This window comes from Thermobia domestica, chromosome 6, assembly GCF_964235325.1.
Source record: "Thermobia domestica chromosome 6, izTheDome1.hap1.1, whole genome shotgun sequence".
In the NCBI taxonomy this organism is placed as follows: domain Eukaryota; kingdom Metazoa; phylum Arthropoda; class Insecta; order Zygentoma; family Lepismatidae; genus Thermobia; species Thermobia domestica.
In genome coordinates, this window is record NC_137459.1 from 54,012,054 (window position 1) to 54,026,504 (window position 14,451).

The 14,451-nt window shown below is 34.2% G+C and overlaps 1 protein-coding gene across 1 annotated transcript in view; it reads right to left on the reverse strand.

Moving 5' to 3' along the window:
* LOC145688000 (BBSome complex member BBS2-like) overlaps positions 1–14,219 on the reverse strand; it is a 51,098-nt gene extending 36,879 nt beyond the window's left edge. The window contains exons 1-3 of the mRNA XM_081761659.1: positions 13,663–14,219; positions 4,204–4,367; positions 3,200–3,424 (exon numbers count right to left, since the gene is read on the reverse strand). Coding sequence (XP_081617785.1) covers positions 3,200–3,424; positions 4,204–4,317 — 339 coding nt within the window. The 5' untranslated portion in view covers positions 4,318–4,367; positions 13,663–14,219. The remainder of the gene's footprint in view (positions 1–3,199; positions 3,425–4,203; positions 4,368–13,662) is intronic.
* Between the last annotated feature and the right edge of the window lie 232 nt (positions 14,220–14,451).

The following is a 14,451-nucleotide window of genomic DNA, read 5'->3' on the forward strand; positions in this document are numbered from 1 at the left end:
ATGTATAACGTGACTTCATGATTGATTAATCATTTTCAAGTATCAATCATTTTATTGGTGTATTTTGCTTCTTCTAATTACCACAATTTATATATAATTTGAAAATTTCTCGTTATTCAATTTTAACCTCACAGCACCAAATAAATAATAATAATAATCACAAACAAAACTTCAGTTACTGTAAACAAAAACGAAGAAACACCTATGGTCCACTTCAGGCGAAACAAACTGTTATTTTTTGCTATTGTTTTCCGTCTCAATCAATCAGTAAATAGAACAGTCCAACACTTAACCAAGTCAAAAAACTTGAGACTTCCAATCAACTAAAATATAATCGTATTTGAATTGAACAATGATACTTTGTAATAAATACAACACGTTATCTCAAATGTGTGGGAAACTCTGAAAGCGACCACGTGTACAGTGGTAAAAAAGTTTCAGCAAGTAACTCTTTATTATACACTTACAATAATGTGTCAGTGAAAGCATGTAAGTGCTGGACATGTACTGCAGACATAGACATCAATGGATTGCACTATCCGGTCCATGTTTAGCAGCTGAGCGTACCTTTCTATGTATGCCTGAGAAAGAGTTTTGCCAATACTGGGAAGGAAGTTCGGAGAAGGTTTTCTTTCACCTCTTGATCAGGGTTTCTTTGGAGTTTGCTTCCCATCCATTGGCGTGGACCAAAGCCTTGTGGGTTGCCCAGAAATCCTCAATAGGGCGCAGTTGCGGGACATTTGGGGGGTTGTCTTCTTTGCGAACGTACCGAATTCCCAACTCGTCAAGTTTTGCGACAGTTGCCCTCGCATAATGAGCTGATGCCAAATCAGGCCAAAACACGTATCCCTCATTATTTGGGTAATGTTCGTGTATGTATGGTACCAGTCGGGCCTCGATACACTCCATTATGTATGTATTCGCGTTGATGGCACCCCCAGAGGTCATGAAAAATGGCTCCGAAGCCCCTTTGGGTCCAGCAGCGAGCCATGCCATCAGTTTTGGGCCAAATTTTGCCTTCCTGTTATATTTGATGTCCGGATTTGTATCCTTTCCCTTCTTCGTGAAGTACTTCAACGGCCTGTTGCATTTGAACGGATAGTAACTCTCATCATCGACGATGACATCAAGTGCAAATGGACGTTCTCTGGTTCCTCTGAAAAGAGTGGCGAGCCTTTGTCGTTGTCTCTTTGCTTGGCCCTCGTTGACTTTGGGGACATTTCGCTGCTTCCTTTGTATGTACCCCATGCTCTGCACTACTTTTTTCATCGTTGCATGGTGATGACCATACTTCCTTCCCATCCACCTGTACGATACACCAGGCCTTGATGACATTCTGCGTGCAAGGGACCGCCTTTGGTTTCTATTCAAAGTAATCCTTGGGCGTCCACTTCCCGCATTCCTTTTTGACCCTTCCTATTGTTTTATAAACCCACGACCTGGCATATCCAAGCCCTACGAACTTCTTCACCACTTCCGCAACTGGAACATCTGGGTGCAGTTCAAGGAACAATTCAACTTTTTTTCGCCTTTCCTCTTGTTCCGACGCAGCCATGGCTCTGCACGTGTCTGTTTCCTTCTGAGTCTTTCCTATTTATCTGTCAAGATATCACTGTACACGTAGGCGTGGCTACGCCCACCACCCTGTTTCATTTACCAGTGTTGCCACCCATTAAACTTTGTCTTTTTTTTTTTTTTTTTTTTTTTTTTTTTTACCACACGCGTTAGTGGTAAAGACTATTCATTGAAATGGCAAGTTTCATAAAATTTGACTTTTTGCTTTATAGTCTTACAGGCTGAAATGCCAGTTCTTCACATGGGGGGAATAGGTTTATGGAAAATATTTGAATCCTCTTCCCCTTAGAATATGTATTTTTAATGAAAGTGTGGTGATAGAAATACAGAAGATACTTTAATTTTGGCATAAATATTGAAATATCCTACCTCCCTATACTACATCTTTTAACCAAATTGATATGACTGAAAACTGAGCTTTAGGTGGGTACTATGTTATAAATGTAATTTCAAATGGATCAGATATTTTTCCATAAACTATGAAACTCTAATCTCGGTCATTTGAGACATTTTATTTTTCAGCCCTTCTCACTCGACATGTCGACTGAGGCTTAGCTTGGACCTTAAAGGTATCTAGAATGTAACTATTTACCTTAGTGATACTGAAAACTATGGATTCGAAGCTAATGTCGGTAATTTTCGATTATTTTTACATGCAGCACGCTTTTCACCCTTTACATGTGTTAATGTGGCTAAATGTAGACTTAAACAGCATATGGAGTGCCACTATTCATCTCAGAGATCCCAAAAGCTATGGATTCGATACTACTATAGCTCGTTTTTACACTTTCCCTACTTTCCACGCCCCCTAAGTGCTAGGGGTTCTTACTCCCACTGGGGGCTGAATTTAGACTTAAAATGAATCGAAACTGTCACCTATTAATTTAGGAATCCCGAGAACTATGGATTCAACACTAATATGAGTCGTTTTTTATTATTTTTACATTTCATCATTACTTTCTTCAGTGCTAATTGAGGCTGAATTTGGTCGTAAACGGCATCAGGAGTCACTATTTATCTCAGGGACTCCGAAAACTATTGACTCAACACTAATATAGGTCGTTCTCACTTTCTGTTACCAAAGATTCGCCAAGTTGTTTTCAATACGACTGTGCTTTTACTTCCTTTAAATGCAAATTTAAAATAAATAAATAAATAAATAAATTGATTAACTTTTTTTTCTTTTTTTTTGAATTAAGCTCACATATAATAAATGAATTCGAATACAACAAACTCCCTGTTAAATTTTCCATTCGGTTCCAAAATGTAACTAATGTGGCAATTCTGGCATGTGTTTATTAGTTTCAAACAATTTAATTTGATTAATTCAATATACAAATGAGATAAATAATTAATCATTAATATATATATATATATATATATATATATATATATATATATATATATATATATATATATATATTAACATAGCATCGCACTATTCATTTTGATAATTTAGGGAGGAACCAATCATAGTGTTCAGCTTAAAAATTAGTTTCCGGAACTGTCGAATTACAAAGTGAAAACATCTTTTATACTCCTCGCATTATTAATTTAATACACACCAGCACAAACATACACATACACACGCACGCACACACACACACACACAAAAGTATGATACCTCTTTATAAAATAAATCTGAGTTGTTGTCGACATCGTAAGCTAGTAGATTCGTCAAAGTCCCGACGAGCAGAATATCTCTCTCTTCTTTAGGATTCAAAGGTCCAGCGCACACAGACGTAACGGCTTGATTTATATTCAACAACGATATTTCTTTATTAGCATCGCTGGCTACTATTCGACCACTGGACTGGCACATTGTTTGGTGAGGACTGTGAATAAATATCTGTAAATAATGAAATATAAAAGTGTGTAAAGATCATGAAAAAGCAAATAAATGATTGTAAGAATTTGTAATACACCTGTTTGTGTTTGTAATTAGTTGGACTTTTTAGTACAATAATAAATCTAGGTTCAAATTTTTACTTCTGTGATTGTATGAATTTTATACAGTACGTCATAATTTAGGTCCACTCATTCTTAATTTTTTGAACACAAAGTAACAAATTTGGCAACAAACAATCATCGGTTTCAATTTTATTTTGTAATACATATTTTATAGTTTTTACAGGTACATAAATGCAACTATGTAGATTTTTAACAAAATAATTTCAAGAAGAGAGAAATGGTGCTGTAAGTACAGCCATTCTTCATACCAAGAGTGAGGACTGGCGTCTCTCTATGAACATTTTCTGGAAGAAAGGAATAATACAAGGTTTTCTGCAATGTGGCAATCGTATGAAGTGAGGTAAGAAATCCAAGAGAAAAAGTATGTGCTGATAGCTGACTCTAGTAATCGAACAGTATGCCGGTCATGGTACCTTTTATCTATTGTTTTTAATTGTGTGAATTTAGCATCCTTTTCAGCAGCGAGGCTATATGAGACGTGGACCTACAGCTTAACGTGGGACCTAAATCACATGATCTCCCATCGGGAATCCAATCCAGATTTCCCGCGTCAAAGGCACATACGCTACTACACTATATCATTTAGTATCTTAAGTCTTAGGCTTTGAAACACTTCAACAATGTATTAGACATGCAAATATACCTTGCAATACCTACCTTATCTGCAGTTGTTGCAGCTGTAAGACATGAATACGAACCATTGTACTTTCCTATAGTCACTCTACCAGGTAATATTTTTTGGTTTAGGTTTAATGTGAATATTGGGACCATGGTGTCATCAACTTAAGTAAAAATTTCTTCAAATTTTACTGTAGGATTATCTGAAAAAAATATAAAGGGAGAAATGTGTTACTATGGCATTTAACCCTTGTGTACTACCAAGAATATTGTTACACAGGAATTACCATGGGGTCTTTTAGAACCCCATCTAAATTATGTTCTTTACGCAGAACAATCAGACAATGAAATTTTTAGTGGGTATCTTTAGCATACACTCGAGATAGAATGCAAGAAAAGACTGAATTGTAATCTCACTTGCTTAAAAGTATAACAAAATACTTTGGATAGATTAATAATTACCTGTACCTTGGGCAGAAAGTGCTAATACATGTGCACTATACTTAATAGAATGTTAATTTGATAATAACAAAAGAAGAATGTTTTTGAGATATGTAAAGGATTATTATGGGATAGTTGTTACTATGTAAAAAAAAATATTATTATGGATACCTAGTCAGCAAGTTTGTGTGCTTGACAGTTTGAAGGAAAATATATTATAAAGTATATCAGCTAATAAATCATTTTAGCAACGTTCATCGACGTTATCATTTTAACAGAAAAGGTGAGAATAATGCTATATAATTATTAAAGATAATTTTTACATGCAAATTAATACTACCACTCAATATTTGTATATCTTACTTCGACGGACCAGGTTGACGACTACCCTTGGTGAGTCGTTATAAAAATTTTGGTTTACCTCACCCGGGACTTTTCATAAATTCTATACCCCGAAGTAAAGTAAGGGTGAATTTACTTTTACAATTAATTTAATGAATACAAATTTGACCATATTGAGAAGTGGTAGAATAATCATAAGGAAAATGGACACTGAAATAATGGAGAATGAATCCACTAATAGTGACAACGGTGAACCTAGTGTGACATCAAGAATGACATCGGAAGACCGAATCTTGCTAGTTTTACAGCAGCAATTGAGTCAGATGTCTACCGAATTAAAGCAGACGATGAAGCATAACTCTGAAGAATTAAGTAGACGAATAGAACAGAAGTCTGATGAATCTAACAAGCAATACGAAGAATTGAAGCAGACGATCGAACGGAAGATAGAACAGAAGTCTGATGAATCTAACAAGCAATACGAAGAATTAAAGCAGACGATAGAACAGAAGATGGAACAGAAGTCGGATGAAACGAAACAATTAATTATTCAGACGATGAGCGATATTACCTCGCAATTCGAGGAAAAGTTAAAAGGGATATCGGAGGAATGCCAAGGTAATCACAACCATCTGAGCCAAGAAATCAGTGATATAAAAAAGGATTTAGAAGTAACCGAATCTTCTGTTCAACAACAAAAGATCCAGGCATCAATAATGCTCACAACATACGAGCAAATACGCAGTCGATAGCTACGTTACAGGAAGAAATTAGAATGCTACAGGTTAAGGACAACACATACCGTAATAACATGTGTAGTGATCGCTTGGAGTTTCCCCACTCACCAGAGATGAACTCGCCTTCGCCGGTGTCTGATGATGATATTATATTGGAAGAAATACATCCAAAGAGTACAGATGGGCAAAACATAGATGGTGTAACGACACATCATGTTATGGATAAGAATTATCACCCAATAAGTACACGGAATGATAAAAGGAAGGTAAAATTAAGTGTTAAGATGAGTGAAATTCGAGCTATGAGCAAATTCAGTGGTAAGTGTAACGAGAATGCTACTTCTTTCTTAGAGAAATTCCAGGACGAATGCAATATTATGTGTATAGATAGATCTCAATATATGACATTAATTCCTCATGTATTACTCCCACCTTGTTCATTATGGTTTAAAGCTGTACGTGATCACATCAATACATATGATGAATTCAAAGCGGCACTAATCGCAAATTATGAAAATGACTTTTTGCTTGCGAATAGAGATGCTACCATTAGAAATCAACACTTCAATCCTCGAGTGCATAAATCTATTGTAGAATTTGTTGTAAATACATACAACGAATTAAAGGTCGTTAATCCATTGCAATCGGAATCGAGAATAATCGCATCGATTCGAAATTTGCTTCCATTTAAATTGCAACAGATCTTATTTTCCACACAGTGTATGAGTTTCAACCATTTGTTAATGCTTGTCCAATGCTATGAAACGCAATACCATGCCATGAATCAACAAGCAGGAATGGGTAAAAATAGGAATAATTCAGATCATTTGGTGCCTGTTCGGAATTTAAATATCCGAAGTGTGAATAATACGGAACATAACCTAAGCCGAGTATACTCTAGCAATCAAAATGAACAAAATAGACAAAGTTATGTAGGGAATCCGCCTAACCCAATTAATCGTAGTAATCTATATGTTAGACCCTATAATCAAAATAGGTTTAAAAATAGACGTAACGGGAGGACAAGAGATGGCATTTCGCATCCGGATCCAGGTATCACAGTAATTCCTGTACCGAATAATAATACGGGACATAATAATGATTGTGCAGTACAATGTACTTTATTAAATTCATATGCAAGTACGAACGTAACCTGATTACCGTTAATGAAATTAGGTTAAACATATATCAGTTATAGATTCTTGTGAACTTTTATTTTCAATTTTATGAGTTAATGTTGATAATGAAAACGACTCCTATGAATACTTGAAGTGCTTAGATATAGTTTTAGATAGACTGGAAAGTTAATTTTCCAATGATTTTAATTCTCTCTTGTTAATGTAAAGAATCATAATTCGATTCATAAATGATTAAAAGCGAAGGTTATTTATATTAGATTGAGTTTGTGTTGAAAATTTAACTGTCAAAGATTATGTTATGAAGAAGATCTATTCTATAAAATTAATTATTCGACGACTGTTTTTATGAGCTATCCTATATATTATCCAAACCAGATTCTTCTTTATTATGACCTCTTAGTGCCACGATGTATACATTAGAATGCAACATCTAACTTATTTGTTATTTAATGCGCCCTGAAAGATTAAACATTTATTTATAACAACACTGTTTTAATAATAATCAAAACTATTAATCATAGTAATTTGTGTTTCACCCTCGTTAATTATATTAATAAACGACGATGTTTCTGATAATAATGAAATAAATATAATTAATGTAATAAAAGATAAGTATTATTGAAGTGTACGATTTGTTATAAATATATCTATATATATGAAATGTAATAAAGATATATACGAGGTGTGATCAAAATATGAAGAACACATATAAAGTAAGAGCACTATTGTAAACGGACCAGTGGTTCTTGAAGATAAAAGCCAAGCTCACTCATGACTTTTATATTCAGTCCAATTGTCGGGCGACATTTTATATAACAAAATACTTTGGATAGATTAATAATTACCTGTACCTTGGGCAGAAAGTGCTAATACATGTGCACTATACTTAATAGAATGTTAATTTGATAATAACAAAAGAAGAATGTTTTTGAGATATGTAAAGGATTATTATGGGATAGTTATTACTATGTAAAAAAAAAAATATTATTATGGATACCTAGTCAGCAAGTTTGTGTGCTTGACAGTTTGAAGGAAAATATATTATAAAGTATATCAGCTAATAAATCATTTTAGCAACGTTCATCGACGTTATCATTTTAACAGAAAAGGTGAGAATAATGCTATATAATTATTAAAGATAATTTTTACATGCAAATTAATACTACCACTCAATATTTGTATATCTTACTTCGACGGACCAGGTTGACGACTACCCTTGGTGAGTCGTTATAAAAGATGTATCATGATAAACAAATCTGGGGTCCAAAAAGACCTCATGGTAGTACAAAAGGGATAAAAACATAATATTGAATTGAATGCAATGAATCCTTATATCAAATAACTGCACTTACGTAGAGTAATTGTAATAATAAAAGGCAAAAGTCACAGTGTGTGGGTGACATTAATTCTAATAATAAACAGTTACACTAATAGATGCCGCTACCTGCGCTATCCTGTATGTTGAAGTTCCTGAATGATTGCATTACATGGTATGAAGTTTGCGGTGGCTGATGGACAAACTAATGAAAAAAATAAAATAAAATAAAATAAATTTGTTAAATATAAACAATTACAGCTTTCAATTAAGAACCTTTTTACGCTATAGTGATTAGCGGGCCGATTGTAATTGTTGGGTCTATTACTATTAACGTTTTAAATCTTTATCCAAATATATATATATATATATATATATATATATATATATATATATATATATATATATATATATATATACTAGCAGCGTTCACCCCGCTTCGCTGCGGTCACCCCGGAACGCAATAAACTTTGTTACTTAGATAATTTTTACTTTTTCGCTTTCAAGTGATATGATAAAAACCATAGAAGATTGCAGTAAATCTTAACATTATATCGCCTGTCATTTATGTTAACCCGCCCCGCTTCGCTGCGGTCATCCCGGTGCTGGCATATTGTAAAAGTGTCTGTAAAAATAAGCAAATCAATTAAAAAATTTTAAACAGAAGATTCAAGCTATTTTCCGCTGTATATCGCCTGTCATTTATGTTAACCCGCCGAGTGACACGGTCATGCGGGTTGCATATAAATACGTTTATTTTTACCTATGATGAACTAATAACAAAGGATTTGTACGTTATGGACACTTGAATGGTCAATTATCTCAAGACACTGGTAATTAAAAATTAAAGTGATATGATAAAAACCATCTAGGGTCCAAATCCTAATAACCCCCCAAAAATGAAAGAAATTGGTTCAGCCGTATTAGCGTGATGAGCGGACAAAGGATTTTGTACGTTCTCTTTTATATATATAGATATACTAGCAGCGTTCACCCCGCTTCGCTGCGGTCACCCCGGAACGCAATAAACTTTGTTACTTAGATAATTTTTACTTTTTCGCTTTCAAGTGATATGATAAAAACCATAGAAGATTGCAGTAAATCTTAACATTATATCGCCTGTCATTTATGTTAACCCGCCCCGCTTCGCTGCGGTCATCCCGGTGCTGGCATATTGTAAAAGTGTCTGTAAAAATAAGCAAATCAATTAAAAAATTTTAAACAGAAGATTCAAGCTATTTTCCGCTGTATATCGCCTGTCATTTATGTTAACCCGCCCCGCTTCGCTGCGGTCATCCCGGTGCTGGCATATTGTAAAAGTGTCTGTAAAAATAAGCAAATCAATTAAAAAATTTTAAACAGAAGATTCAAGCTATTTTCCGCTGTATATCGCCTGTCATTTATGTTAACCCGCCGAGTGACACGGTCATGCGGGTTGCATATAAATACGTTTATTTTTACCTATGATGAACTAATAACAAAGGATTTGTACGTTATGGACACTTGAATGGTCAATTATCTCAAGACACTGGTAATTAAAAATTAAAGTGATATGATAAAAACCATCTAGGGTCCAAATCCTAATAACCCCCCAAAAATGAAAGAAATTGGTTCAGCCGTATTAGCGTGATGAGCGGACAAAGGATTTTGTACGTTCTCTTTTATATATATAGATATATATATATATATATATATATATATATATATATATATATATATATTACAAAGTGCTGAGTATATTGTGTAGTGATTCTTAAGTGATGTGAATTACAATGTGGAAATACAAGTTTTTCGTATCCCTTTTTCAATTACATAATATACACAATATAACTTAATAGCACAAATTTAACATTTTAAGACATAAAAATATATTATTTAACATGTTCTTTCCACTTCAGTTTATTTAAATTAGTGCTCACACAACGTAACAATATTGATATTATTGATTTGTATCGGCACCAGTAGTACAATTGAAATCTATCTTTATCACATATTGCCCAGATCCTGACTCGAACTCTGTTCTCCAAACCATATTGCTAGTGGCTACGTCCTTCGCCCATTTTGGTGCCTTCGAACCACTGCTGAGATTAAATCCAACCTAAAACACTTGCACAAAATAGATCCTTTACGAACAGAGACAGACAGAAATTTAACCCTGCACCTTACACGGTAGACATTTTCAGAAATGTTGCAATTTGTCCGCATTTCCTTAGCTCAAATATATTATACCGGGAAATAGCGCTTAATGAGGAATGTCTGGGTGGCTTGTGTATAGCCCGCTCCCCCCAGTTCTTTGTCACCGGAACTGGAAGAGTCACTACTACTACCACTGCTACTGCTACTGCTACTACTACTACTGCTATTACTACTACTACTACTACTTATATCAAGAACAGAACCCAACCAACCCCTGCGCGGCTTCTAACCCGTTCCTATTACTACTACCACTACTAATATTGCTACTAACTACTACTACTACCGCTACTACTACTACTACTATTTATACTAAAGCTTCCTTACCGCAAGATTTATATCTTAAATCTTTATAACATGCGATTCCGATTCATTATGAACTAGTATGAATCGTTAGAATCACTATGATCCGTTAAAAATCACTGGGGGGAGCGGGCTATACTCAATCCGTCTGGATTGACTACTCTGGCATGTCAATCGGATCGGCTTTTCTTTTCCCGTTCTTTCTGCCGAGCTTTGCTACGTTAGTGTTTGCTTTTATATATATATATATATATAACAAAATACTACGCTTGAAATCTAGGCACACTGTTATTCTATTTCTGATTATTGTGCTTCTTATATCCTTTTAGAATATCAGTTAGCTATAGTACATTCTAAATATTTTATAGTATATTTAATAATGTTTCAATAACTCGTTAAATAAACCATCTATAATGTTTATATAACGAGTTAGTCAGTTGGAAGTGTGTCCACATTTTGCCATTTCAGACAATGGTAACCTTATAATTATGGGATTGAGCGTACCATTGCATGGAGTTAGGCTGTGATTTCATGTTGTATTTAATATTAGATTTAAGTGAAGTTCGTTAGTTGGTATCCCGTTAAAAAATAAATAAATAAAATAAAATAAAACTTCAAACTGTTATCTGAGTAGTAAAAAAGTAATGATTTAATTATATTTCTGGAAGAAAATCGCCAAAATTTAAAGTAGAAAGGGAATAGGTTTAAAAATAGAAACGAACTAATTGGAAGTACCTCAATACAAAAGGTTGTAACACGGCTATGACGTAATCCTTCCTAGTATTATTTTCTTCGATCTTCTTTCAATAACACATTAAAACACTATTTCAATGTCCATATAAAAAATTTCAACCCATGCATGCATATGCAATCATACAATAAAGCAACAAAAATATTTAAAAAATTGACTCACAAAATCATAAACATACACCTTCGACAAACAATAAAAGAAAAAGTAAGTGCTAACTGCATCCTGTGACCGAGTAGCTCACAACACTACGAAACATAAAAGACATAGACACATTGGATAACATTACGAGACCAACCAATTACAATGCTTTAAAACCATGAATCATTACAGAAGAGTGCTAATACCACTAAATTATTATCAGCATTTTTTTTTTTTTTTTTTTTTTTTTAAGGCAACTCATTCTTTATTTCTATTCTTTCGGTTCAGTTCGTTCCAGCTTTTTGAACGAAGGGGGAAAAGGACAACCTCTTCCAACTACCCACCTCAAAGTAAATAACGATATTATCACTACCGTATTATAATAAATATTTAATTATATTTAATAATTTTAAAATGTTAAACGTAACGCATGAACGTCACCGAACTACTTTCGTAACAATCCGCTTTGGAATACCAACTAACGAACTAGATACTTAGACTTAAATGTGTTTGAATATGTATCAAAAGTAGAAATCCACCTTCCTAACAGATTTTCTACTACACAAAATAGGATAAGAACTGATAGATATTTGGGCAGTAACACGGTTTTTTACTGTATTAGGAAGATTTACATTGAAAACCTAGTCTTGTACGTGTAAAATACAACTTTCCTGATTGTGCAGAGGAACTGCGCAGGTGGCAATTACTATGGGTTACCTACCGCAGATGCCGGTCCCGAAAAACAAAATTTACAGAAAAGCGAACAGAATCAGACGTAATGTCGTCATGAGAATAACAAAAAAGGCAAACGGTCATTAGTGTAAGGTGATTAATTAGAGAGAAAAACACAGTTAAATTCTGGATAAGGTCTATATGAGTTCGCGGATTGATGCGATATTAGACAAACAAGAAATAGAGCATAATACGACAGTGTTAAAACTCACTGTCTTATTAGCTAACTACTGACGTATATGTTGTAATGGAGGGAAAATGCAGAAAAGTAGAGCGGAAAGTAATATGTGGTGAGTTGCATCTGAGCTAAATGTACTGAAATGGGGCAACATTTTAGGCGCTTTCCGATTTTATGCATGGGAGGGGGACCGTAAATTTGTGAAACCCACGGAAGAAATACGTTACTTCATTTCACAATAGATTGCACAAGTAATGAAAATATATCGGGATCTTACATCTTAGTATATAATAAGGTAGAAGTAGATATACGAAATGGAAAGTGTGCTCTTTACCACATGGCACTTCATAACGAAGACATGATGAAGTGAAGTGCTACGTCAAGCCAGTGCACAAAGTGATGATACAAATGTTGCAAAGCTGTGCAACACAAAACATGTATTTTACGCCATATACACCGTCCCAACGCGCCTGCTCACTACGAACGCAACCCCTCACTACCGCTTGCGCTCCTGCCCTGATTCGGTTAGATAGCATTCGTGCTTTTTAGTAGCCATCTAGCACAAGTAGATTCGTGTTTTATGCACTGTAGATTTTATGCCATACGTCCATACTGTATTCATACTAAGCCCTCCTAAAGTAAATCTGCAACTAGCAACATAGCTCCTCATCTAGCGCATATTATGCTAAAATAAATGCATTTTTCATGAATATAAATATGCCACCATAGAATGCAATAACAAGCAGAAAAGGAATATTTCTGTGTGAATTTAGTAATTTTCAATATTCTAAGGACATGTTTAAAAGGGAGCAATACCCCGAAATCCCATCTAAAACTTTATTTAGGCAATACTGTAAGGGTTCATCATTTTAGTAATTTCTGAGTAGTGTGTAGTTTGCAACATTTAGCAGTTGTAGGGTACTAATTTACGCCGTAGTACCACATAGATGCATACAGATAGGAAAGAGCGAAGGAAGCATAAAATAAGATACATTTGTGGTTAACAGTTAAAGGGATTGCATCAAATGAAATAAAAATTGTAGGAAGGTATACTACAATAACAACAGCTAAGTAGTAATACAACGTTAAAACATGTTTATGTGTCTCTCATCCGGAGCTTAAGCATTACTATATTATGCATCTCTATTATATGTGCAATCAATCATATTAATCATAAAATTACAATTTATATGATAACAGCTCGTCAATATACTTATAAAAGTAATTACCTTCATGCGCCCATGCCTCTTAGTAAATAAGACAATATTTTCTTTACTGCGTACCATTCATTTGACCATGCTAAGATTTTTATAATCAATTCTAGACAGCAAAAAGATTCTTTTGCACGGCTTTACCATTCTTTCTCCTGTCAGTACGGAAAAGATACGTAAAAATCATTTCAAGTCTTTTTTTGTAAAAATAATAAAATAAAATAAAATAAACAAAATGTTCTCAGTCACATTTGCCACACAGTGCAGTTCTACTCTCTGGTTAATTATAATTTCTGTGTTATAGCAAATATTAAAAAAAAAAATCCAGCAGTTAGGCTTCACGAATAGAAGCTCTCGCATGCAAAATGAAATATTTTAATTAGAAAATTTCACATATAGGCAGTACGTATATTTAGCAGAAATGACATATATCACATTTTATGTAGTAATAGAAACTGCAACAACAGGGTCGCATCTACTATAAACTAGCAAGCATCCGTAGATCGCAATAAGAAAGAAACATATTTCTTCGGATGGTATGTTTATCACATATCTCTTTTGTAACTATAGCAACGGCAGGGTTACCAGTTCACAACTACTGTATATTTTAACATTCCCTTGTCGTTAATATTGACTGTGGGGATTTTAGCGTCATTCCGTAAAAGCCTTCGCAAAGTTAGCGGTCGCAACGAAACGCAATAAACATCAATAAAACAATTGGAACTATGCCGATTATTGCAATCTAAAATATTGATGCTTTGATTTAGTTTGAAATAATAGGCATAGCAGGTACAATTAATTCTTACA